Genomic DNA, 27780 nt, shown 5'->3' with positions numbered 1-27780 from the left:
TTAACAGATTTTAACAGTTGGTATTTTGTTGTGTTTTTTGAGGTTGGAAAATATTGGGGAGGAATTCAAATTTCTACGATATTCTAAATTTACCGGGGATTTCTTGTTTTTCTGACTGATTATTGATACAATTCTAAAACCTTGTACGATGAAATATAGACAAAAGGAAGACCAAAATTTCCCAATTTTCAGTTCCATGGTATTAAATTAATTGCAATGAAATTCTAGTTCGGCAAAAAAATTTAGGGCGGCGTAATTGCACTATCTTAAAATGCTCTTAAACGACTTTTTCCTTATACCGTTAATTTTTCCATGATTTTTCTAAGGAAATTTTATAGGTTTTTCATGAGAACAACTTACCCAGCTGGCACACAACGTTGTTTCGACATTAATTTAACGTTATATGGACGTTGTGAACGTTGTTTAAACGTTGAAAGAACGTTGTGTGCCATTTTATCAATTCATACGCTATATATTTGGAATTCCGGCTATTTTGATTAGCCAGACTTTTTATTGGGTTGTTTTCATACACATTAGTATTAAGGTTTTTTACCTTAGATGTTTTCTTGCATTTTTTCTGTACTTTAAGCCTGATTTAAATCCTTTGTGTCAAATATTCAATTTTTATTGGATTGACATAGTACGAGCGATTGCTTTCATTTAACGAAACCTTGACACTAATCTACTTCCATTTTAATTGAATTTTCAGAATCTAGAATAGAGAAAAAAAAGACAAAAAAATTCTGTTATAAAACATCAAACAAACGACTCAAGAATCTTATCACAAACATTCGCGAGCTCTCTGGAAGGAGCAGTGATGCTGCCTAACGTTATCAAACTTACCTTTGCCCTTACCTTCTTTTTGGTTGGCACGGGAGGCGCACGACAGCGTGAACGATGCGTACCGCTTATTAACGACCATTGTAAAGATCTTGGATACAACGCTACTTTGATTCCGAACGTTAAAGCTGGGATTGATAAACTGGATGAAGCTGCTAGGAGAATCAGTGAATTTTCACCGTTATTTCAAGTGAATTGTTACGAAAATTTCAAGTTTTTTATTTGCAACATGTTTCTACCGGTTTGTCATTCGATTAATGGAAACCCGACCCCCGTCTATCCATGTCGACATGTTTGTGAGGAGGCGAGAAAAGGTTGTGAACCTCTGATGAAGAAATATAGTTTCACATGGCCCGATGTTTTGAATTGCGAATTCCTGGCTAGTAACACGAAACAAAACGCCCTATGTGGTAGCCCACCGCCTTCCAAGCCCACCCGCAAAACGCCACAAACTGAAGTTGTACCCACTGCCCCACCAGCATGGGTCAAAGTGGTTGAACAATTTCCAAAAGGTATAGACGTTAAAGTGTTACAAAGTAAAGAGAATCTAGCCTTGATCAGCACTTTATTCAAAACCGATCGAGTGACTTTTAAATCGGTTTGTAAGTTACTACCTAACTCGATTTATTTGAAAAAAACTGAGAGTGAAACCTGTGTATCAAAGTGCGAGGCAACTTCGCCATTCACAAAAGAGAACAAGAAATTCGCTTCAGTATGGGTGTCAACTTGGTCCATCATTTGTTTCCTATCAACTCTGGTCACTGTAACAACTTTCTTAGTCGATCACAAACGTTTCAAGTATCCTGAACGACCTATCATTTTCCTATCCTTCTGTTACAACTTATACTCGATTGGATACCTCATCCGGGTTTTTGGCAACTACGAAAACATCGTATGTGAGAACTCACCGCAAGGTCAACACGCTTTGATAGATGGGATGTCGTCTACATCGTGCGCCATTGTTTTCTTCCTTCTCTATTTCTTTGGAATGGCATCTGCTTTGTGGTGGGTTGTCTTATCAGTTACCTGGTTTCTAGCTGCCGCTCTCAAGTGGGGACACGAAGCGATCGAAAAATATTCGTCACTTTTCCACGCGGTCGCCTGGACTGTACCGACTATACAAACTATTATCGCGCTGGTGACTCGTAAAGTAGACACTGATATGTTGGCAGGTGTTTGTTATATAGGAGCAACCAACAGTGAGAATTTATTAATGTTTGTGGCGTTACCGTTGCTTATCTATTTACTCATCGGAACACTTTTTCTCATCATGGGATTTGTGGCTTTGATCAAGATCCGGAAAGAACTGCAACGAGAACGTAACACGAACAAATTGGAACGTTTGATCATTCGAATCGGCATTTTCTCCGTCCTCTACTCCGTACCCGCCTCAATCGTGGTCGGATGTTTTATACACGAGTATAACCGATTGAAACGTACCGAGCAAGTGTCACAAGACATGTTATCTTGTCTTAAAGATCCAAATTGTGAAAAGGATTTGAAACCGCGCACCGAGATTTTCTACTTACGTTATTTCATGTTGTTGGTTGTCGGTGTAACAAGCGGTGTGTGGATTTGGACATCCAAGACATTCGATTCGTGGAAGAATTTCTACCGACGACGTTTTCCTGAGAAATCGAGTAAACAAGAAGAGGAAAAGGAACGTCTTTATAAGAACTCTTTTGCACCAACCACTTCCAATCTCCAATCTGCCCATGCTCCGCCACGCAGAAGATCCTCAAACGAAGCCTTAAATCAATACACGCCCGCCAGTACGGTTGCTTCACACCCCGCTATCGCCATCCAACCAGGAATGTACGCACAGCCTGCAACTAATTTCTTTTTTCCTATCCAGCAACATCCGGCCGTCATGCAAGCACACAATCTACCCGTATCACAAGCTAAAATTGTTGATTCAAGTTCGCGCGGTTTTACAGTCACACCTTCGTCAAATATGACATCAGATTATGAACATAACGAAGTATTTAATAATTATGAAAACAAACTTATTCAAAATGGACATGATATGATGCATAGACAAGCAAACTATGCTCCAAGTAGCTCTTCAGAGCATTATACTGCTAGTCTACCTCGTAATGGTCGACCATTGGACCCTCCGGCTTCGCCGAAAAGTATGTCCAGTCGTTCGCATTACTCGAACGAAGCCAAAATGTGAAAATATTTAGGGTTAGTTTCATATTTCTATTAGCTAACAAATTGTGTACAAATTATTTTGGTTGCCAGTGCTTTGAACGTCACTCTAAGACTTTTTTTAGACCTTATATAGTAGGAGCCCTGTTTTGTTTAAAACGTTGCGAGAATTCTATCCTGCACAAAGATATATCATATTTTCGTGTTAAGGGACATATCCATGATTTGTTATTTTAATTCTGTCTTTTGAGAACGAAAATCTTAATTTAATTTGGATGTATCGAAAGGCGCCTTCAAAATCTTGACAAGCTTAAAAGTCAATCTCGAATTGATGATGAAGCACTTTTATAGAAAGATCTATTTTTTAAAGGAAAACCTACGAAGGTAGTTCTAGAAAATTGATGACATCTTTTATGATGTACAAGAAAATATTTTTGTGCGCTTTTATTTTCATTGTATTTATTATTGTTAAAAGAAAAATAAACCATGTTTTTAACCTGCTTCGCTAAAATATTAAGAAAATATTAGTTATTTAGTAAAAAAATCAATAATTGTATGATTTTAAAATTTCAAACTAAAAACGAGATAAAAAAGGCACTTTAGATAAATTTTAAGTGCTATTTTTACCCATATATTTTTACCTTCTTATTCTACTTTTTGTTAATAATTTTTTTCATTTAGCTATTTGTATATTTTATTGTTTACCAGCTGAAAGATAAATGAATTTTAATTTTTCAAAAAATATGATTTCCACATTTAGTCATCATCAACACATGCTTCATTTTTTAGAGAAAATGCATTTTAACCTCTTCCCTTTCTACAGCCACAGAACCTCCTGCTCTCTCAATTATTACGCAATGTCTCCATTTTATATCTACCTATAATATCTCTTTTGGTCTTCATTTTTGTCATTCGCTTTCCCTTTTCGAACAACAGTGCTTTTGAATTTTTTCATTACATTTTAGTATTGAATGGTAGTAGTGTAGCGATTCTCATCTTTGAATTCTAGTGTCTGCTTCTGGCTGAAGTTTATTTCCTGTTAATTTTTTGATGAATTTAGGATGAATTTTCTGGTATCACGTACGTTATTAGCCATTCTAGTAGACAATGCTACCCTCCGTTAGACGGATAGTAAACATGGGAAAATATATGCGCAGAGTTTGCAGCCGTCAAGGCGATTTACTGAAAAAAATGGCGGTGGTAAAGTTTAAAGCAAACAAACACCATAAACACTTACGTAAGTCCATTGCGAACGAATGAGGCGACGCCTCACCTTTAGCTTTGTCTTACACATTGACCGAATACAGCCCTAAAATGCAATATTGCTCACTCTGCGAGGCTAAGCTCCGTTATCCCGCCTTTGATCGTCTACAATTCTAGTTAAACACACTTGGGCTAAAAGTTGCATCTCGAAATAAGCGTGGTAGGTAGGAAAGGATCTCAAAACGGGACGGGGACCATCTTTTTGCGCAATTGTTTTGGATTAAGAAAAGAATTACGGCATAGAAAGGGTCTTATTGAAAAACATATTCACTGAATTAAATGAAGTCCCTTATTTGGTACCAGCAAAAATACTGATTAGCTAAAATTATATATGCGATAAAATTTAGATACTCATTATCTTTTCAACGAGTACATAATCGCAATTCAATTCCTACTAAAGAATAAGCTTTCATCCCTGACAGCTAAGGTTGACGGTCATAATCGTATACACAAAGTTACTAAAAAGGGAATGATTTAGGAGGCGGGATGAATTTGAAAACGGAGGTGTAAGGGGGCGGACCAAACAGTGATGGTGGTGTTTATAATACACGGGTTGCAAAATTATATCAATGCAGTCAAAACATGTGATTACTCGAAAAAATTTCACGTGATTTCATTCCCATGTTATATTACTTGCTTTACAACTTACAGCTGATAATTTTATTAGTGTCAATAAATTCGAAAAAAATTCGAGTAAAACGTGATTTGTCTTCAGACTTTAATTTTGCAGCCTGTGTATTGTTTTTACTGTGTTTAGAACACTACAGCCGCTATTTTTCCCTGCAAACCGCCCATTTCGGTTGTAAACTCCGCGCGTATATATTTTCTCCCGCCTTTACTATGTACTTGAGTTTCGATAGCATCGTTCAGAGTAATTTGCGGAGGGCTTAAGGACTAGTTAAGGATTTATTCTGGTTTAAATTCAAGTTTGATTGAAATTTGACGTTTTCTTCATACTCAGAAACACGATATAATAAATAACACGAATGCATATAACTAATCCCTCATAGTAATAATCAAGTCATCAACTAAGTTTTCTTGAATCACGTGCTCTGAATCCACATCAACAGAAACAATTCGAACCTCTTCCGAAGGCGGGCTCAATTGTAGTCTTTTCTTATTCGAATGCGCTTGTCGTATATGCACTTGAAAATCATCTTGACATATAAAAACCAAGTTACAATCTTTACAGTCGATTCGCAAAGGTTTATGGGAAGCTTTGTGTTCCTTCAACAGCTTAATAGAAGAACATTCGAAAACACACGTGTCACATTTATACTTTCCCTTCAGTTGTGTTTTAACTTGACCTGCAGGTCTTCCTCTTTTTGTTGTCACGCCAAGGTGATGCGATCTCTTATGCTTTGTTAGGTAACTTCTTTGTTTGTAAGCTTTTCCGCAGGTATCGCATGTAAACGAAATATCACTGTGTATAACAATGTGAGATAATAACAAATTCCGTTTGTTAAAACCTTTACCGCAATACGGGCAAGCGATATTTCCGCTCTGATCCGGTTGTCCAATTTGCGCTCGAAGCTCCTTCAAGCGTTCGTTAACACTAATATCATGTTTCACACCATCGAAATCTTCTGGTTTTTCGTTCCGTTCTAAATGACGTTTCTTGTGAACACGCAACGTATCACGTCTCTTAAAAACAACGTAACAGATATCACATTTCAATTCCAGCGTGCCGTGAATTTCTAAATGTTTCTTTAAATTGTTTTCGTTCTTGAAGTTTTTGACACGTGTCGCATTTCCTTTCCTTGGAATCTTTCAGTGAAGTCTCAACACCGTTTTGTTCTTCAACTTGGTGTTGTTGCAAATGCTCTAATAACTGACTCAAAGTATCATGATGCGATTTACAAACATTACATGTAAAATCATCCGTTCCAGACGTGTTAAAATCTTTAGCTTGACCACCCTCATCTCGTTCGACATTATTTAATGATGTATCATTAACTTTAGGGTGTAAACCGACATGTCGGTTATAATTCGCCCAATTTTTGAAGCATTTACCGCAGACCTCACATTTGTGTTCAGCGCCGTCAATAGTTCGATTATGTACGATATATAAATGTTGTTTCAATGTCGAACGTGTTGTAAAATCTTTACTACAATTATCACAACTGAACATGTTCCGATCTTTCGAATGTCTTTTCATGTGTTGATCTAAGATTTGTTTACGTTTGAATGCCGATCCACATACGTCACATTTCCAATCACGTGACCCAGAATGACGTAAACTATGTGAATAAATCGATTGAGACGAGAACAAATTTTGTTTACATATACTACACTTGATGTCGATTGTGATATCTGAGTGAGTATTCTCACAGTGTTCTTTCAGCTCCGATTGTACATTACACGTGAAAACACACCCTTCACAGCTGAAATTTTTCTCTTCCTCGTGTGTACGGGTATGTATGTAAAGATGTGATGAACGCAGAAAAGTCTGTCCACAATAAGTACAACTATGTTTTCGTTCTTTACTATGCACCGGCTCGTGATCACGAAGACCTTGACTGCATACAAATGTTTTAGGACAATCGGTACAATGGAATTTCCCATTCTTTAAATGAACTCTTCGGATATGTTCACGTAAGCGTTTTCTAGGGTTGCTGGTCTTAGAGAAGTCTCGACTGCATTCTTCACAAGTTGTCTGCTTATTTGTCTTTGTAGTTAAAGTAAATTTGGTTGTCTTAGCGGGCTCTTTTTTCTTCCTTTCTATCTTTACGGTTGTTTTTGAGGGTTGGTGGTCTGTGGTGGCTGAGGTTGTTTGTTCATCAGTATTTGAGATGGAAGATATTTCAATTTGTTGTGTCTGTTGATGAATGAGCTGTAATGCTAAAGAAAACAAATGGTTTTGTGAACATTTGTTTCATATCCTCTTGTATTTTAGGTCTACAAACTTTTACCACAATCAGTGCCATAATATATTGGCACTTTTGGCTAATTTACAATTTTTCAAAAATTGAAGTTCGAGCGAGAATGTCAATTCCAGGCCTTCAACTTAATTTTATCGACTATTTCGATCTGGGAGGGATTTATTGGTTTCTAGGCTATATTTCAAGCCCTACTGGACCATTTTTGAACTTTTGGAGCTAGTCTTAAGTCTAGCGTTAAAACTCAGAGTTAAAACTCTACCCTTCGAACCTACTTTAGAGCACTTACAAATCGATTGTGGTTTCAAATCACCCCGGTGAATTTCCCTTTTGTGCCAAGTATTTTGTCACTGATTGTAGCAAAAACTTCCGCGATGGTTGAAAAATCATGAAATTTACAACATGAGTATTTTTTCGCAAGAAATCCCGGGGTAGAATTGAAACTTTTATACAAATATTGGCTTAACCATGACAATATTACATATTGAATCCGATGAAAATAGTTCTTTATTGACTGTAAGAAAACTCTAGAGTACTGACGATAAGCTGGAAATTTCAAGGATAATGCTTAAGGAATGTTGCAATTTTCAACCATTTTTTAGTATCGCTGAACTTTAATTATTTTTGATGTAAAAACAGGTACAAAATCTTACCAGCAGGCTGAGATGTTTGTTCAAACAAGGGTATCTGAAAATCACCAACACCAGAAATATCAAGTTGGTTATCTCGTAAGCTGGCAGCAGTCAATGTAAATGTAGCTTGTTGCGTGCTCAAACTGCCCAAAGGTTGTGCTGTCGTGAATAACGCTGGTGGTTCTAAAGGGCCCAACGTATCAGATGGTGACTGGGTTGAAATGAGATTCTGCTGCTGGCTATTGACCTCACTTTCTCCTACTAACAGCGTTGAGAAATGGGGTAAGAATTTTGTATTCATGGAATGAATTAAACGATTAGGATCATCTTGATTTTGTAAAGGTTCTTGTATTTGTTGCTCTGTTTGTTTCTTCCAGAAGTCGTCCACTAAATACTGCCATGAATCTGGTAGAGAATCATGAGATACCCAGGAATCACACCAACGAATGCGATAGCAATACACATCATTCTATGAAACAATAAGCAAGAAATGAGTTTTAGTTTTTAATTTATTTGATGTACTGTAGACTACAACAAAGGAGAAGCTTTACTAACGGAGCAAAAAAAGTTTAAAATAGAAATTATGACTGAAGTAGAAGATTAACCAATCAACACATAGGTACTCCCAGGCGCCTAATAGTAGTTATTTTTAACATCCTGGACACTGTTAACCTAATCTAACTACTCTCGGGTACCTAATAGCTGTCCCCCCGCTAATTAATTTTTCGAAAACTTTCCACCTCCAGGACATTCTTATTCCAACCCCCCCCCCCCCCCGTCCCGTTTATAAATTTTTGGGAAAATGTTTCTGAAAGTTTCCTCTTTTATCCTAATTCAGCTGTATTAGCCTCCTTTTCAAAATTTTTCCACCCCGGACATTTTTATTCCAACCCCCCCTGCTTATTAAGTTTTGAAATTTTTTCTAACCCCCCGCTTATTCCAATCCCCCCGGCTATTAGGTACCCGAGAGTATCCATTTTGTGCATACTATGATTTGTTCTAAAGGGATATGGTAGATGTGACAATGAAATTGAAAACAACTGTTTATGTTTATGAATCGTCATGCTTTGCTTTAGCTAATCACCATGCTCAGAAGCTGGATGAAAAAGATCAAAGCGATCCATGAACCACCTGAACAAATTATCTTAATTGGAGTCTTTAGCGTGCAAACATGTCAGAGCAGAGTAATCAGAATCTGCTTGGAGATGGCTGTTAACCAAAAAGAACAATAAGAGAAATTAATTTGAATTTTTCTCTTTGTTGATGAACAAGCAGAACTCATCACAAAGACTCTCTTCTTCAAGTAACATAATCACAGTCACACTATATACTTATATCTCAATGAGTTATTATTGATAGAGTCATTTTCATCAATTTCTGGGCGATAAAATGCTAAATTTTGCTCATAAACTGAGTAACAAATTATTGGGAATATGACTTTTAAAAATATGTCAAAATAATAAGGTGCCAAATAAATGGCCCGCTTGTTAATTTTTCGAAAATTTTCCAACCTCTCTCTCGGACCTTATTAGGACCCCCCCCCGTTTATTAATTTTTAAGAATATTTTCAGCTGTCAAAGAGAAGGCCCCCTATTTTGCTCTAAATAGCCTTATTTTAGCCTATATTTACCTTATTTTGGGTTTTCAGAATAGACTAGCGCCCGAGATTCAAAAAAGGCCTTAAAAATGGTTTTCGTAGGGCGCCCCTTAGATCAGGGCAAATTTTTGATATTATGCTCCTAATAGGGTGTAGAATTGACAAAAAAAATTTGCCCTTCGAATCTCCTGCAGTTTTCTAGTGAATGGATTTTTACTTAATCGATAGAACTTATCAAGGGTCCTTTTACTAACGGTTTTTTCGAAGTCTGAATATCAATTATACCAACGAATTCAGCATAAAAAGTAGATAAAGAAAATGGGTTTATTTGTTACGTTTCGACCACCTGTTGCCGAGAAATGGCATTTTTAGGGCAAAATCGACATTTTGGGCGTTTTTCAATGATGTCAGCATTTTCCTATGAGCATTTCCAGAAAAAATAGAGAGATAATTCATTTTTAAGGTGGGTAAATATGCTGAAAAACTGCTGACTCAGCAAAAAATATCGATAATTTTCAATATTTAAACCAAAATATCCCGAGATCTAGACATCGAAAGTTAACAAACCATACCATTTTTGGATACTACTAATTCAGGGCTATCCAGCTGTGGAAATGATTTCGACATAACATGTCACAATAACTTTCACTGATAGTGTGCCCTTTTAAATTTTTTATTTTCATTCAAAATGACCGGACGCCGATTGGACGCCTAACCGCCTATTTCCTGATGGGATTAACAAATTACGAGTGTGTAACTTGCCGCATGAGTGACGTCAAATGTTCCATTGTTTTGCCACTAATATGGTCTTCTTTGTTCCAGATATTCACATGTGTTCCACTACGGATTTTTTTCATATTTCAATTTAAAAGCCTACTCAGTGCGAAAGAGAAATTGTGTATTTTTAATACTCTTAGGTGCCAAATAAACGGCCCCCCGCTTGTTAATTTTTCGTATTTTTTCCAACCCCCGGACGTTATTAGGACCCCCCGTTTATTAATTTTTGAAAAAATTCCCAGCTCCCAAAAGGAAAGTTTCTTGTTTTACTCTAAAAAGCCTAAATTTGGTCTATTTTGACCCTTTTTAGGGTTTTTAAAAGTCTATTTTCCAACCCCCCGGTAATTAGGTCCCCCCGTTTATTTGATTTGAAAAATTTTTCCAACCCCCCGTTTATTTGGCACCTAAGAGTACACTGGGAAGTTAGGGTTTGGTGAAATGGTGGCCGAACTGCCGCCCCATGTTTTGTCAGATAGTCCTAAGTTAGAGTAGTTGACGGTAAAAGATTGACAATTTTTTAAACTTGTGTTCAACGATTGATACCATTAGGCGAACCCTAAAAATATTTTTGTTTCCGGTCCACCGGGTGACGAAAAAAACACTCTGCTAAATTTCGATCCCAAAACTCGATTTTTTAAAGCACTCGTAGAAGTTAAAATGATGGTCTTCTTTACCTTAAATCTGTAGTAACTTGACACCAATACAGGCTTCGGCATAAGAAAAATTCACGTGTGATCATCGCACGCCTAGATTTTGATTTATAGTGGTTTAGTCGTGCGATTATTCAAATACTTAATTTTCATCGTTTATATTTTCAATTGGGTTACAATATCTCTAAGAACTGGACACTCTCTTTCATTTTGAATATTTATCTTCAATTACGAAGTGAACTTTTTTGAGAAAAAAGTAGAGTGAGAGAAACATTTCCCCAATTTTTTAAATCCTCACTTTATGAGTGTTTCTTTTTATTTTACTCACAAGTCAGCATGATTCCTTTTATAAAAACAAAGCTGTTTACTTACTGAAAAGTCCCCACTTTGTGAATGTTTCTATTTATTTTACTCACAAATCAGCATGATTCTTTTATAAAAACCAAGTTGTATATAAAAAAAAACATTCTTAAAAGTTGAGTTGCAAGCAAGAATTAACAAAAACAATGCAGGGTTTAGTTTGAGATGAATAAAATTTCATTTCTATAACAATGATCAGGATAAAACCTTCATTCCAAGTGATTTCTAGGCGTGCATTTTACAGTAGCATATAAAATATCACGTGCGATAAATCACACGCCTCAAAAACTGATTCACGAAAGTTTTCCAAACAAACAAACTAACCCTAACCCTAACGATGATGTACATAAAAAAATGCGGCCGGGTGACGACGAAATAAATTTTCACCCAGCCGGTGGACCGGAAACAAAATTTTTTTTCGGGTTTGCCTCATCCCATGGACCACATAGAGCATCAAATTCTGAGCAAAAAAGTATACCACAACAAGTTCCATACTCATACACACAAGGAGATACGGCCATTTGAAGTTTGAAATACTGTCAGTTCGAATATGATTGATTATGATTTAGACAAAATTTGACGTGGTCATTTATAAATTAAAAATAAGAGAGGTCCTAGAAGAGGGCCTTGTGGAGCACCCCCGGGGGGGGTACTTAGGCAAAATGGGTGCCGGGTATGTGCGAGCCATAAGGGTACCTTTTTTCGATCCTCAAAAGTCTCTCAAAGGGGTACAAATTCAAAAGTTAGTCTCTGAAAGGGTCCCAAAATCACGAAAATCAAAAATTTCTCTCTCAAAGGGTCACGATTTCTAAAAATTTTGACCAAAATTTGGTGAAAATCAAACCAAAATTTGGAAAAAATGGACCAAAATTTAGGAAAAAGTCCCTCAAAGGGTCCCAAAATCACCAAAATTTAGTCTCTCAAAGGGTCGATTTTCGATTTTTGGCTCGGACATACCCGTCACCTCGCAAACCTAGTACCCCCCCCCCCGGGGAGCACCAGGAGGGATTATTACAAATTGGGACCTCTTTTAGATAGATATGAACTGTACCAGTCAGAGGGCTCTACCCCAGATTTCCAGGAGATAATTTGTTATTCAAAATTTCAAAGGGGGGCTGCTGGAAAAGGTTTTTTTATTTTTGGAATAGCCCATTTTTCCACAGAACAAAGGTCAAGCGGGAAAACCCCTACATCCTAAACGTCAAAAGGACCGTTGCCGTGGCAAAATGAGTAGCTATGAATGTCACCCTTAAAATGCTAAAGAAAAAGTGTGGTGTTTGCCAATACCGTCAACTGCTCTAACTTGGGGCTATCTGACTAATCATGGGATGGCAATTTGGCCACCATTTCACCAAACCTCCAAAGTCATTAATTTGAGTCAATGCGAACGGCAAATTATAAAATACACAAATTCGAAATTTAACAGTAAGTGAAAATACAGGCCAGATATCAACAGTCCCATGTTTTGACCATTTTCTGCCTTTACAGTTTTGCCTGTAACGTTAGTCTTTGCACTTTGGCCAATAAAAAAACTTTCCAGGCCTTAGCAGGAACCTCCCGGCGCTCCAGAAACGTCCGGAGCAAAAAGTGCTATTTTTTTCGTTTTCCGGAACATTGGAAGATTCTGGAGCACAATTTTTGGCGATTAGTCAGCTCCGGACCGCTCCGGTGCACTTCCGGTGTTCCGGAGCAAGATATCCGCATTATAATTACGATAGCGCTCGCTGTGTGAAACTAACTGTGCACGCGGCATATATTTTTGGAAAATTAGCCAACTCGCGACTCGATAGTTTCGTTATTTCAACCAGTGATGCTTTCGCGAGCATAATGTGACAAATTTAATTTCATTAATGCATGGCTGAACGTACCATCATCCTCAAAGACTGAAAGTATTTAATTTGACCAAAGTTCATCACCTGGGCAGTTAGTCACACTAGGAAATCTAGCTTTCAGAAAAAACAACATCAGTCATCTACAGGATGTATTTGCACAACAAGGATGAGAGTTACCTGAATCAAGTTTGCAAGACAATTAATCAAAACTTGAAAGTTTGAAACAAAATAAAACGTGCAGCAGCCTAACAGTATAGACCTAACTCTTCATACAAAAATTACGGGAAACGCATGTTTGGACTTTGTACCCTATGCTGCACTCAAGCACTTAAGCCAAAGTCCTGCAAAGGCGGGACAAAAATCAGTTTTTTGAAGTTTGCAAAAAAACGCCACATAGAAGATCTTTCAAATTCAGTATATAAATATATCACTATCTAAAACAATCTAGCTACCTGTATGGAACAGTCAACAATCTTCTCTGGTTGAACAGCTATGTTGAACATATTAGAAAAAACGTCTTTGGGTTTAAAAAGACAGAAGAGTGACAAAGTGAGTTAAACTTCGAGTTTCGCCTTTCAGCTCCTTTTATTTTGGCAGTTAATAACTATTGCCATGTACAGTGACTTCTTTTTACAAGCGTAACTCTTGATTGTTGTAGCCCGTATTTGAACAGCGAGACGGAAACTTTAAATCTTGGCCAAACGACGTCGCTTGAAATAAAGACGTTATCTGATTGAAAGATACCTTTAACTGATTTTTCGATGATTTGTTTTCCTAGCTAAAAAGCTAACTTTTTCCTTTTCCAGCTTCTCTTTTTCGAGATTCTAGTCTAGATAGCTGGGCGAGCCCAATTGGAATGTTTGATTAATCGAGACAATAACAAACAAAATGGTAGATCAGCTATGAAAATCACATGTGAAATTTTTTTTACAGAAGAACAAAAAAACACAAAAATACTGATTGAGAATAGGAGAAGAGATGAAGTCAGTGAAAGCAACTAAGAATTCAAAGACAAATAAGGATTTCAAAGGTAAAACTGCTCAAAGAAAAGATAGAAGATACCTTGAAACCAAAGAGATTGAAGAGAAAGTTCAGCAATGCCAAGAAACAACGGTAATTTTGTTTAGATTTTTTTATACATGTATCTTCTAGACAGGCAGTTAGGTCCATTTGGTGAGTTCCTGTACGCAACCGAGATCTAAAAAATCATAACAACACTCATTAAACTAGCCGTATTGTATAAGGGTTGCGAAGCGATCCAGACTCCACCTCAATTCGCAAGTTGCTAGGTTGCTAGCAAAATAAGAGAAACTCTAAAATACCTCTAAAGCCGCTAAAGAGACAGTGTCGTAAGCCTTAATGCCCCAAACACACCACATAATCCACGGCGGCACAACAACCACCGCCGCCCGCATCGCTCTTTTCTTTCCTTTTAGTTATCTAGTGTAAATGGTGCCTTAATAAAATCGAACGATATTCGTCGAATGATTTCACCAAGAATTTATTGCTCAGTGAGTCTTAACATGGATTTAATATCTATATTAAAAAAACGCACGTTCCGCAATAATGTCAAAGAAGAGGATGTTGGAAAAATTAAAAGACAGAAAGACAGTATAGACCTAACTCTTCATACAAAAATTACGGGAAACGCATGTTTGGACTTTGTACTCTATGCTGCACTCAAGCACTTGGGCCAAAATCCCGCAAAGGCAGGACAAAAATCAGTTTTTTGAAGTTTGCAAAAAAACGCCACATAGAAGATCTTTCAAATTCAGTATGTGAATAGAGCAGTAAAAAATACAACTTTTCTATTTTTCCTTTTTTTTGCAAAAGTTCTAGTAATGAAAATAAAGGGATAATGATAATTGAATACTATCCATTGATGATCCGCGGCACTATCGTAAAGCTAGAATCGCTTCGCCTACTCTTCGCTTGAGAAAATGATTGACAGATTGAAGTTTTTCATCTCCGCGGTGCGCGCCGCGCGGGAGCTCGGGCGCTCTGCAAGAGTTCTCAGCTCAATCCTCGGACCGCGCTAAAATGGTAGACTGAGCTGTGATAGATCATTTCGATGGAAGTTGTTGGAATGTTTACAAGGCTCTTGACAGAAAATCGTTTGTGTTATTGTCAATAATGACAGTGCGGTTATTAATTTTGTTAGATCTGACAAATTGATGTTTGTAAGTGCACTTTATAGTTTTGATTCCCATTGAAGAATCATATTCTGGTTTTCATGTTATTAGATGGTGTTTCAGAGCTTTAGGTCTACACTGATAGAAAAGTCATTTGTACTCGATTTTGTAATAGACCTTTTTTCAAAGAGGCCACCCTGTTGAATAATTGTGTAGTCCAGCAGAAAAACAATGATAAAACCATGCATAATTATTACAATATGCATGATACAGTAATTATGCATGGCTCTATCATTGTTTTTATGGCTGGACTACATAATTATTCAACAGGACGTCCTCTTTGAAAAAAGGTCTATACTTTTGTAGTAGTTTCAAAAAATCTTAAGGGTAACACAGAGTATTTCATACAGGGCTTTTAAACTGAAAATAATTTTATAGTTTTAAAAGATCCTTCTAGAATTTTTCAACAAACGTATCCTGTGAAAAAAAGACCCTATTTCAATCATGAAGTCATAATGTGTAGTTTTAGTAATAATGTAGTCTTTCTCATCATTGTTTTGTGTTACAATGTGACATTGTAATATGGACTTTTTGATAGTTTAGGATGGATGTCGTAACTAAAAGTGGTAAAGAATAAAATCCATTTTTACAAAAATACCGGGTGGCCCAAAAAAAACTTAACATGATTTCAAATTCTAATATTTTGACGTCCTTCCTTTCAAACTTCTTACGATTTCAGACAGATAAACTTTAAAGCATTTTGCTTTATTTGTGAAAATTTCAGACAGATATCTCAACTAGATATGGTTTTATGCACAAAAGACTATGAAAGGTAATTTAAAAAACCCGCAGAAAATTGGGATTTAACAATTCTATCATGTTCGCTTTGCTCTCTACGCTCTATGTCTTTTCCCTTCTTGTTCTTTATCGAAAAGAAGATGTTGCAGTGTTGGAAGCCCTTGCAATGTAAAATTGACGTTAACACTGGTTGATTTTCATTTCAAAAATCATTCCAATTCTGCATCAAGGAGAAAAGACAGTGAAGTAAAAAATGGTTCTGACAGAAAAGCAAAAAGCCGTCATTGAGAACGATTTCATCGAGAAAGGTTGGAATGCTCATAAAATTTGGCAGGAGCATCCATCGTTTGAATGCTCACGGATAGCTATCCACAACCTTATCAAAAAGATTAAAGAGACTGGATCAACTGACCGAAAGAAGGGAAGTGGTCGGCCCGTGACTGCTACCACCAAGGAAAATGGTGATCTGGTGGAAGAGCTAATTTGCTCACAAGAAGAAAACCCCGGTACTCACAGCTCCGCTAGAAAGATTGCTCCTCAGATTTCGATCAGTAGATCTTCTGTACAACGCCTTGTTGTGAAAAGGAAACTACGGTGTTACAAACGAATGACAACACCTCAATTGACTGATGGTTGCCGTAAAAGAAGAACTGAACGAGTGTCAAAACTGTTTCGGCGATTCACCATGCATTCAATCCCTCGATTGGTTTTCCAAGACGAAAAGGACTTCAGCTTACAGGTAAAGACAAACCGCCAAAACAACAGAGTCTATCACAATGGTCCGAAGACAGACGTGGAGCCAAAACGGCCTTTTAGTGAGCGAAACAAGCAATCGGTAAAGGTGATGGTTTCCGCGATTTTTTCTTGGAAAGGAGTGAGCCAGCCTTTTTTTGTTGGTGGTAGCAAAATCAAAGTGAATGCCGAATCTTATCTAAAACATCTGAAAGACAAGTTAATCCCTGCTGCCGAGACAATGTACCCACACAACGATTTCACGTTTGTTCAAGATAGCGCACCGTCTCATCGTGCAAACAAGATTTAAAAATTCCTTAAAGAGAAGTTAAAGTCACGATTTGTGAAAAACACGGACTGGCCGCCGAGTTCGCCTGATTGCAACCCCTTAGACTTTTATTTTTGGGATCGAGTTCAAGAAAGAGTCTTTGAAGGTCGGCATTGCACCCCATTTCAGTCAGTAGAGGAGTTGGAAGCTCGCATCAAAGAAGTTTGGGGTGAATGTGCGACCGACCTGAAAGAAATCAGAAAGGCTTTAAAGCAATTCCTTCCTCGTCTCCAAGCTGTAGAATCGAAGGATGGTGGTTCAATCAATTTTCGGATAAAGAAATGACTATCTGAATATTTATGCTCGTGTAAATTAATTGTGTTATCTTTCTTTTCAACTTGTATTAGATTTTCGCGATGAAATGAAAAACATCTTTTCATAAAAAGAAATAAAAACAAAAAACTGACGTCAATTTTTTATTTTTCTGCGGGTTTGGTTTTAGACCTTCCAATACTCCTTAAAGCATAACTCTTTCTTGGCATCTCATATCTTCAAGAAATTTTACACAAAGATCTAAATTAGAATTGTAAAGACATGCTGAAAGTTTCGCACTCCTACGGCTAACATACGTCAAATAAATCACTTTTGAAATCATGTTAAGTTTTTTTTGGGCCACCCGGTATAACTAATTTATAATTCACTACTAGTTTTCATACATTCATGCAATCAAAAAAGCAAATCATGCAATGACTTCAAACCCCTTGAAACATTCCAATATTCTAAGGCAGCGATCACGAACCTCTCCAGATGCATTTCATTTTGCCAGTATACATGTTCAAGAATTTGGAGGAAAATGTTGTGAAAGAGCTTTTTTTATTTGGAAATTATTTAAAGTGTTTGAACTGAATAATGACCACCAGCAGCAGTGAATTTGAAATTTTCTACTACTGTAATGACTTAAAAAGATAAAAAAATAAAAAGGAAGTGTATTTTCTGATTGCTGCCTTAACATGTAAAAGTTAATGTCATTAAGCATCACATGTCACACACAAAACATCCCATCAGTTAGTCACACTAGCGTCCCGCCAAAATGCGTATCAAAGATTAATGCTGCGAAAGCGCTATATCGTTTAATTGACTCTCAAGCAAAAAAATGCACCGCAAAACCTCTAAAGGGATTCATGAAAAAATAACCCGGCGCTTTTTAATGTAATTAACATTTTCAAAAACTTTGAGAAATTGCCTAAAATTTGAGCCATAGTTGAAAAAATTTGAGCCAAGCCAACCATGAAAACTAATTTGAAGACTTCCCAAGAAAAAGATCTACGCGGGAGGCGAAACCCACCTAGATCCGCGCACCGCCGGATAGGCTATCTCCCGGAAATTTTGCCGGACCTCAAGCAATGACCCATTTACATGTGAGGAATCGTTTTTACTTTAACGTATAAACAAGGCCTTAAAAATCAAAGCGCTGTCTCGGGAATTGAATGACATATTTTGGTTGGTTGATTTTGGCTGCTGCACGTTTTATTTTGTTTCCAACTTTCAAGTTTTAATTAATATTGTCTTGTGAACTTGATTCAGGTAACTCTCATCCTTATTGTTGAAATGTATCCTGTAGATGACTGATGTTGTTTTTTCTGAAAGCTTAATTATCCTAGTGTGACTAACTGCCCATGTACCACCAAAACATTCACAATTTGTCCCCCTTCTTGTGTTGCAATATGTTATACGTAGCTACATAATACTTATATTGAATCTTGATGGGAATCTGGTAATGTTTGCGTTTGCTTGATCTCAAACTACAACAAAGTCTTTCTTATGTCGTGTTGAATAATAGACCTTATTGGAGTTTTTGATTTTTCTAAAAAAGCGATGTGTATTACAATAGAATTCCCTCGAGGAGTTTCTAAGAGATATTATTTGTGATACATTAAAAAATAATGTGTCTGTTCTTCGCAGCATACCTCCTCAACAAATGTTACTGACCACAATCACCCAATATTCGATAGCATATGTATGATCTTTTTCGTAAAAGCGTTCACTCAAATACGTTGAACCATGTATTGACAACATAACAAAAAAATCATTGTTCCGGCTGAATGTAAAGTTTAACCATGACATGACATTTCCAATAAAATTATAAAGTCTAAATATTAAATTATAATTTCGAAATCCAAATGTTGCTTTAAATCTGACTTGACTGTGTTGCAGATATTTGGTTTGATCTTGATCTCAAGCCATAAAAATAGTTTTCAATGTGATCAATTGATGTAATAGGGATGGTTACTCCAATCAATTTTCATAAAAATGTGCCATGCAGTATGGATGCCACAAGGTAAACAACCATCTGTCAAACCAAGTGGATGGTAGGTCAGCTCTCCTCTCCCAGAGGAAGTGGTAAAAAACCTCAAGAATGATACTCGAGTAAAATTTACAATAAGTGTGAACAGCAGCAACGTTATTTTACAAGCAAAAGATGCCTTCGACAGCTTAAAAAATCAGCAGGATCCTGCCTTGACAATAAAAACTCCATCTTTGTTTCGCAAGTGTGCAAAAGTCGAAAAGTGAAACGACACAAAAACAAACATCTCGCACTTGATTGGATAGTCAAACTCGATATAATTTTAAAAACACTTTCATTTTATAAAAAAGGAAAAGTCTACTTTGCTCGGGGTTTTTTCATAAACCAAATCGGTAGCATTTCTCGAACATATATAAATTTACGTTCCGCGTACGCAGATCTTGCCAAAGGATGTGGAATGCGCGTTTGCCCAAGAACCAACAAGCCATCTTTGTACCTGGGTACATTTTTGTTTTTTTTTTATTTTTATATTTTGATAATTTCGATCAGACGATTCGAAAGATCAAATGAATTAACTTGATCATCAAACAAAGAAAAATATCAAATAAATAAAAGCACCAGTTGCAATTCAGTCGGTGAAAGGCTTTTATAAGAACATGCCAAAAGTAATAATGTAGCCAATGATTCCTTATTCACTGTTCTTAAAAAAATAATGAACGTACAAAAATGAGTTAGTGTTTTAATAAATTTTTCGCGCCAAAACTTTTCCATGACTTTCAAGGCTTTTTTTTTCATTTTAAAAACGAGTGAGGCATGCGGCGAACATTTTCTTTCTCTCGATATCAATTTTTGGTTTTTCTACACAGAATATATAAGTTATTTTAATCATTATGATTATGATAAATTATTTCCCCTTCTTTTTTAAATTTTTTTTTCGTTATTGTTATATGATGTTTGTAGCTAGCATTATGAAAACTTATTCGTGCATAATTAGAATAATTAACATAATATATGTATGGATCGTGCATCGCACATCGTGAATCGTTGGATCGCGCATCGTAAATTACACAAACCGGTAGATATAAGCACACTGTGCTTTTAATTGGCTGAAATTTTTTTTGCGTTGGAAAAACTTTTTCAAACTTTCAGCAATGATTGACCAAACTGTTACAATGAAAATTACCCAGCGCATTTTTTATCTTCTTATCTTCTTCTTAATCTTCAATGAAGCAACTGCTCCAACTTGGGACGATTGTATGCAACATGGGACTTGTTGATATCTGGCCTGTATTTTCACTTACTGTTTAATCTCTTTGACAATAAATTTGTTTTGATAACTCCACCAAGTTTATCAATCATACTTTCTGTCATAACATGTCACGATAACTTTCACTGATATAGCGCGCCCTTTTTAAAAAAAATTTTGTTTTCATTTAAAATGACCGGACGCTGAATGGAAAATTAGAGAATGCCCGCCGCCAAACCGCCTACCACCCGATGAGATTAACAAATAGTGAGTGTAGCTTGCCAGTGAGTGACGTCAAACGCTCACATTCGCGTGTGTTCCACTACAGATTTTTTTCATATTTCAATTTAAAAGCCTACTTGGTGCGAAAGAGAAATTGTGTATTTTTTTATACACGGTTGATTAAACTCTAATCAAATGACTATGGAGGTTCGGTGAAATGGTGGTGGAATGGCCATCCCATGTTGCATAAGATAGTCCCAAGTTGGAGCAGTTGACGGTAAGATACAGGCTGCATCATTTGAAAATTTCAGGCGTGTGGTCAATCGCACTCCTAAAACCTTAATTTTAGTAATTTAGGCGTGTGATAAGGAGTGCTATGCACAACTTTCAGTTGTGAAACTTACTTTATGGGGTGTGATTGATCGCACTCCTCAGACATTTTAGGTGTGTGTGGAGGTGTGCGCGTGCTATCACACGCCTCAAATGATGCAGCCTGAAGATATTCTTATAATTATTGATATTCACTGAAACATCGTTCTTTGTGCGCTGTGGTGAAGTGTATGACGTAACTCGCGCTGTAACTAACTCGTCTTCTGTTGGAAGATCATATTGGGTGTTTTGGCGTTACCACCCTTGAAGCAGCGGGCGCCTCTATCTTTCCGCAACTCTTTCCACAATTTTAGATGGCCATAACAATAGATCCAAAAGGGCACCATAATCTTGGAAGATAATTTGTTTGTCTCCAGCTTTGGGAAGCAGCAATGTCTTTGGTTGTTGGACCTACCCCGGTGGGGTGGAGGTCCTATAAATTAACCTGTGTTCGTTTGTTCGTCCGTCCGTTCGTCTGTTACCAACTTTTCTCGAGATTGTATCATAGGAATCTTTTGATTTTTAGTACAAAGGTGCAAAATGGTAGTGGCCAAAATGTGACGGAGCCCGATTTTCGAAAAAAATATTTTTTGGGCTGATTTGGGCCAAAAAACAGCTAAAAAACGGGTTTTTTGGACTTTGTGAAAAAATGGATCATTAATTTTTTCTGATTCTTTGCATGAAAGTAGGGTACCATCATAGATAAAAGATGGATTAAGCAGACTTTTGCAAAAAAAATTTGTTGGCTCAAAAAACGCATGTTTATCTATAAGAACCACTATTAATAAGCATACATCAATGTTCTTAGTCAAATTACTCAAATTATTTTATGAGATAGATGTTTTTTTTGCTCGTGAGGGCTTACTTTTGAAGAATATGTGTGTTTAGACAGGACATTTTGGTTGCTTGGTGTGTTTTCATAGAAAAACTAGATCATCACTATTTGTGTTCTGAATGATTGTTTAGATCACGTCACGTAGATATCAATTATAAATGTGTTAAACGCATAACCAGGTAGGCTCATAAAAGTATCACTTGTTTTTGATGGAAAATAGTAAGAATCTTAAGTTTACAAGTGTCATTTAGTTTTTGCTGGCTTATAGAATGGCAGGATCCTGGATGGTTTCTCTAACTGACAGGGAGAGGGTTATTTCATTTCAGTAAAGTAGGTCCCTGAATCTTCAATCCACAGTAGATTTGTCAACTCTGAAAATTTAGATTGCACTTGTGGGAACCATATTTTATATGTCACTGGGGATATTTCTCTTTTATACATAGCTAGGCTACCATCTTGTTATTATTTACTTTCACTTTCACTTTCCCCATAATGATGACTCACAAGGATATTTTGCAGAACAGAGTTTTGGTCAAGGAGTCAAGAGTCATCATTCCCTTCTGTGTTTTGCCTTTTTGTCATTTGTCTCTTTTGCCTTACTTACCCATGCTTTGAGGGACTGGGCCTGAGTTTGACCCTAAATCCCAGATTCCCAATAAGAGCATGGGGACTTTAGCCAGTGAGAGACAAAAATTCTGATCATGCTGCTGCAGAAGAAATGTCTTCACATGTGAAATTACTGTCTCCTAATTACTGACTTTTGTCCCAGTACCATCCACCATTCTTCAGTGATTTTGGGTCACTACACACTTTGTGGATTGAATCAGTCATCCTTCCTGCTTTTTTTCTCTTTTTTATGTGTCGTATCGTCACTGCTATTCCCCTCAGCAACAGGCATAATCCTCGATTCTGTAGAGGTCACGAAATTGCCGAATACAAACTTCAAAAAAAAAATTCAAAATGGTTGCTGAGCAAACACTGACAAAAACAAAAAACCAGGAGATTTCAATCACCTACTAGAGCAGAATAAGGCAGAGAAATGCAGTAAAATAAAAAGTAAACAAACCTTGAACCTTTTGTCTGTCAAAATGAAGAAAATATTCTATTCTAACTGTAGTAATGTTTACATTCAGAAATAAATCCATTTTCCACCAGACCTACAATAACCACCAGCAAGGTTTCAAACCACGCTGCGGCATTACTGGCAATGAATTATGACTTAAAAAATGTGGATCCAGCTCCCTGAAAAGGGTATGATTACACTTCCAAATGACTTTTTTTACAATAACAGTTGTCTTCTGAAACAAACCGTCAAATCAAACTTTATAAATTGATCAACCATGTAAATTTCACTTGTTTTCGTAATATTATGATTTCATTTGTTTAAAAAAGTCAAAACATCAAGCTATATCACGTGATCAGAATCATGATTGGAGTGAACAGGAGCCGTGGTCATACGTAATTATGATATTTTCACGCGTTTTAATTTGGCAAAGTTCAGTAAATTCGATCACTTATCAATGTTTTGATTTTTCAAGCAGGGAATCGACTTCACCAACAGTCCAATCTATTGAAACCCCAGATGGCTCATACCCAATTAGTTCCTCAAATTTTTCAATTTGTGATGTACTTTTGCAAATGATCAATGTTTTGATGAATCACTTGTCAGACAACCTTTGGAAGGAAACAGATCTCTCTGGCCGTCGTTAGACGTTGCTATTTCTTTTGGGAAATGAGATCTTCAACAAAGCATTATACGAAAGACGGCATGTTAATATCAAAACTCTACAAGAATTCTAAATTTTCAACAGAACAGAATGTCAAACAGTATATTTTAGATAGAAACAAATTTCTTGTGTTATTCTTGTGTGGTGCCACTGGACTGAACATTCTCAACGCGTCAACACGGCAAAATTTTGCATTTGTCTGTGAAAAGGGGGTGTAACATTTGCATGTCATAAATACTCAACCAAGTTGTGAACATTTTTGAAATATATTGATATAATTTCTTCTTTTGAAGAAGTAGGTAGGTTAATGTTTGAAGATATTGGTGACACTGTCGATACCAAAATTTCTGAATCTTCATTATAAAAAGGAATTAGTGTGTCTGCATGAGTAGGTGTTAATAAAAAATGTTGTGAATGGTTTATCAATTTTAAAGGTGTTGAAGGCGTTCGTTCATATCAAAAAGTGATGTTTGCGTCTTCAAGAATTACTCTATTATATCTGTGATATCTTCAAATCCGGGGGGGGGGCACTCAATCTGAAAACGACCATACGTTCGGCCCAAAATTTGGCTTCTAAAATCGGACCCTTACAGTGCAGTGAATTTCCATGAAAAATCATACCCTTACAGTGCACTTCTTCGCACGTAAGGGCGAAGATTTTTGCAATTTTCCAAGATAATGTTTATTTTTTCCTCCAAAATTGACCAATTTTGTGCCAATTTTACCAAAAAATTGGCCTTTTATCACAATTTCTTACCCTTACAGTGCAGTTCAGTGCAGTTTTGTAATTTCCTACCCTTACAGTGCACTAGCTGAACTATGATAAACCTACCCTTAAGGGCCGAACGTCTGGTAGGTCATTTACCTTGAGTGCCCCCCTCCCGGCTTCAAATTAACTCATTTTATGTTTTATTCACGCTGAAACAAAATAAGTAATAAGCTTTAAGAATATTGATTTATGAAAATCAGACGCAAAACAAACATATCATTGATTGTATAGAAAGTTTTACTCGACTGACTAATAATTGATAAAAGGGCAAAAAGGAAAGCCCCATTTAACCTTAGACAATATAGTTATTTCCAGTCTGGAAATTGTGGCTTGTGCGCCAGATATCTCTGGCGTAGATTTGATGTTTGAGATCTGCTGCCTTCAACTTTTCCCATTTAAGTTGGTGCAGCTCCGGCGTAGCATTTCCCTCCCTTCCAGCCTCGGCTGGTTTATTTTCATTTAACAAAATTATATTCAGATCATAAAATATAACATTTCTAGCAACAAATTCTTTCAATGTCTTGTTTGGGGATGTTGCACTGAATAAGCTTTTTGATTCCATCCAAGTCTTTGACCTTATAGGTAAATACTTATTTACAGTCCAAAACAGCACCGTCACTATTTTTATCATGAGGACGACCTTGCTTAAACTTGTCAGTGTAGTTATTTAGCCTGTGCTCATTATTCAAATAGATACACCTGAAGTCTTTGCCTAGACTGTGGAGCTTGAGCATAGGAAAGGCGCAGCAGAGATTCATTGGGACTCTACCGACGATTTTTTGCTCTATTTTTGTCTTAACAGGCAAATTTGCAGGGTTTTAAGCTGCTACCGTTATAATTTCAAAGATTGAGTTTGAATTCAGTTTGAAGAACAAAATTAATCAACCCAGGCTCTGTTTAATTAGTTGGGAACTATTAAGACACAAAGAATTAACCTCAGAATGGGCTTTTTCTGTTAATAAGGGCCTAGGACTTCAAATTTTTGTCATGATTCTCATGGCTCATGTACAAAAATTAGGATTGAGTTTCAAAATTCAAGCAAAGATTGAGTTTCTGCCACCGTTATCCGATAGCAGAAAAGGCCTGGAAATTTGCCTGCTTAACTAGGACAGCATAAGGGTTGTATCGGTTGTCATTTTCCTTGTAAAGAAGCATTTCCTCATTATCGTGAGGTCTGATTTTAAAGACATGATAGCCAGTTACAAACCAGTGTATTTCGGCCTTTTTTCCATGTTTTTCCATCAAGAACTACAATAGAAAGAAAGGCAATGTAAACAACCCTGTCTCAATTAGTGATTTGGCCCCTTTCTCCTTATCAATCAACATAAAAGCTCCTTCCCAGTGTAATGTAAATTATATTTAAATTTAAATAGACCTTTACAAACATTCGAATCGCATTTGAAAAAAAAAGAACTATTTACACATTCCTTTTTATTTAGATTGATGTCAGCACTGTTGAAAGTTTTGAGAATTTTCCAATTTCTAAAAGAACATTGAAAGGTAAAGGTCACTTTCACAATATTTTGATTATATTTTGACCAATATGCTTATCAAGGTATTTTGCTTAAGGATTAAAAGAACATGGGTATGAACCTGGTACTTTCAAAAGTGGTTTCAACACATTGTGCTTCACTTTATATATAGTTCCTCATTTAAGATTTGTTTCTTTCAGGTCTTGTAGATGCGGGTTTCAGTAAACCAACTGAAATTCAAAAGGATGGCATTGCTCTAGCGTTACGTGGATTAGATGTTCTTGCTGCCGCAAAAACCGGCTCTGGGAAAACTTTAGCATTCCTGATTCCAGTAAGTTACTATAGGTTCAGCTTTTGGTAACAACCTACAACATCCCTTCTGTAGTTGGCTTAGAGCAGAAATTTCTAATGATGGCAAGGTTTTTCATTATTTAATCATGGGTTCAGATACTAGGTTCTTCTGCAAATTTCAGCAAGCATTCAAACATCAGCCTAGTCACTGTAAATTTACCCTAAGTTCTCAGTCTTGTATCTAGATTCTTCAGGGTTACCTATGTTTTGTTCATCGATATGTAATCATAATTTGAAAGGCGGACTAGGTTGTCTTATATTCATGATAATGCACCATTACAATGTCTTCTGACATTACATCACAGACCCAATAGCTGTTTGGTTGTAAGTGACGTAAAATCAGTCAATATATCACTTTCAACAAATCAGCTGTTGGTTCTGGGAAGACATTGCGATGTGGCATATTATGTATAGAGGCTAGAGCGCTCTTACTGTCTGAATTGATCTACTAAGAAATGCTCTATTTTCAGGTTCTGGAACTATTATGGCAAAACAAATGGTCAAACATGGATGGACTAGGTGCTTTGATTATTGCACCAACTCGAGAGCTGGTAAAAATAGGATACTGGATGTTTTGTAGAATATAGTATTTCGTTCCTTTTTCTGGAGAAGAAGGATTTAGTAATATGATTTGTATTCAAAGTAACAGCTTAAGTTAGTAATATCCATTTCTAAGATACCACATTATATGTGTTCACACTTCCCTTTTCCTCCTTTCAACAGGCACTTCAGACTTTTGAAGTTTTGCGCAAGGTTGGAAAGCAGCACGACTTTTCAGCTGGTCTTATCATTGGTGGAAAGGTATGTAGTTTACTTCCAGTTATTTATAGTAGGCTTGATTGGTGTAATTATCGTGCAAATTTGGAACGCAGCACCAAATTTGGACCAGACATGCCTAATACCCTATGGATTGATATTAGAAGGGCTGCCCAGAAAAATCTTAAGGGTAGCCCTTATTTTTGGACCCATTTATTGAAAAACTAGACATGCCTACTATTAAACTCTTTATGCATTTGAAATTTCAAAGTATCTGAAGCAGGGATATGTTATAGCGGAGCTGGATGAAGGACGAGAATTCCTTAGCGGATTGCTTCTTTGTCTTTTCTATTGTAAACTGTTGATAATAGAAATCCATCTCTGTCCCCTTGAGTGTTTTGTTTTTATAAAAATAATGAAGCAGACAAAGTATTCATGCAGTACGTTTGCACATATTTTGCTATGTTGTTCCCGCTTTTCATCAAAATAATATTAGCAGAAGATACCCCAAAAGCTTCCTTGTAAATGAAATCTGTTTTTATCAGCGTGTGTTATGAATTTGAGAAGCTTTCATGATTTCTCTTTAAAAATTTCGGATGTAAATATTTTGACAAATATTGTTTCAATTGACTTGAATTTTTTTCCATAATCAGACATACCGACTCGCTATCTGAAAATATCAGTTAGAAAGTGAGGTACCCCGCGGTGTAGCGCGGTATTTCAAATGAAAAAGTACTATTTATAATCTTAGAGAAGAAATTTCTTATAACTTTACTTTTTAAATTGTCATTTACCAATGTTTTACAGACCCTCTTGA

At 36.5% G+C, this 27780-nt stretch overlaps 2 protein-coding genes and 1 pseudogene across 3 annotated transcripts in view; 2 read left to right on the top strand and 1 right to left on the bottom strand.

Annotated features, from left to right (window-relative positions):
• Positions 1–701: 701 nt before the first annotated feature.
• LOC136812561 (frizzled-4-like) lies at positions 702–3206 on the top strand. Its single transcript, XM_067069089.1, has one exon. The coding sequence runs from the start codon at positions 818–820 to the stop codon at positions 3014–3016; it is 2199 nt and encodes a 732-aa protein (XP_066925190.1). The 5' UTR covers positions 702–817; the 3' UTR covers positions 3017–3206.
• Positions 3207–5175: 1969 nt separating this feature from the next.
• LOC136812579 (zinc finger protein 708-like) lies at positions 5176–13628 on the bottom strand (annotated as a pseudogene).
• Positions 13629–13843: 215 nt separating this feature from the next.
• LOC136812560 (probable ATP-dependent RNA helicase DDX10) overlaps positions 13844–27780 on the top strand; it is a 29911-nt gene continuing 15974 nt past the window's right edge. The window contains exons 1-5 of one of the 2 annotated variants that reach the window (XM_067069087.1): positions 13844–14094; positions 25824–25884; positions 26057–26187; positions 26678–26758; positions 26931–27008. In XM_067069087.1, the coding sequence (XP_066925188.1) occupies positions 13960–14094; positions 25824–25884; positions 26057–26187; positions 26678–26758; positions 26931–27008 (486 nt within the window). In that variant the 5' untranslated portion in view covers positions 13844–13959. Of the gene's footprint in view, positions 14095–25822; positions 25885–26056; positions 26188–26677; positions 26759–26930; positions 27009–27780 lie in introns of both variants that reach the window. The other variant, XM_067069088.1, reaches the window with a different exon arrangement.

Source organism: Clytia hemisphaerica, unplaced genomic scaffold (assembly GCF_902728285.1).
Source record: "Clytia hemisphaerica strain Z4C2 unplaced genomic scaffold, Clytia hemisphaerica genome assembly, whole genome shotgun sequence".
Lineage (NCBI taxonomy): Eukaryota > Metazoa > Cnidaria > Hydrozoa > Leptothecata > Clytiidae > Clytia > Clytia hemisphaerica.
Note: the sequence above shows the minus strand (reverse complement) of the source record. Positions and strands in the feature narration are given on the sequence as shown.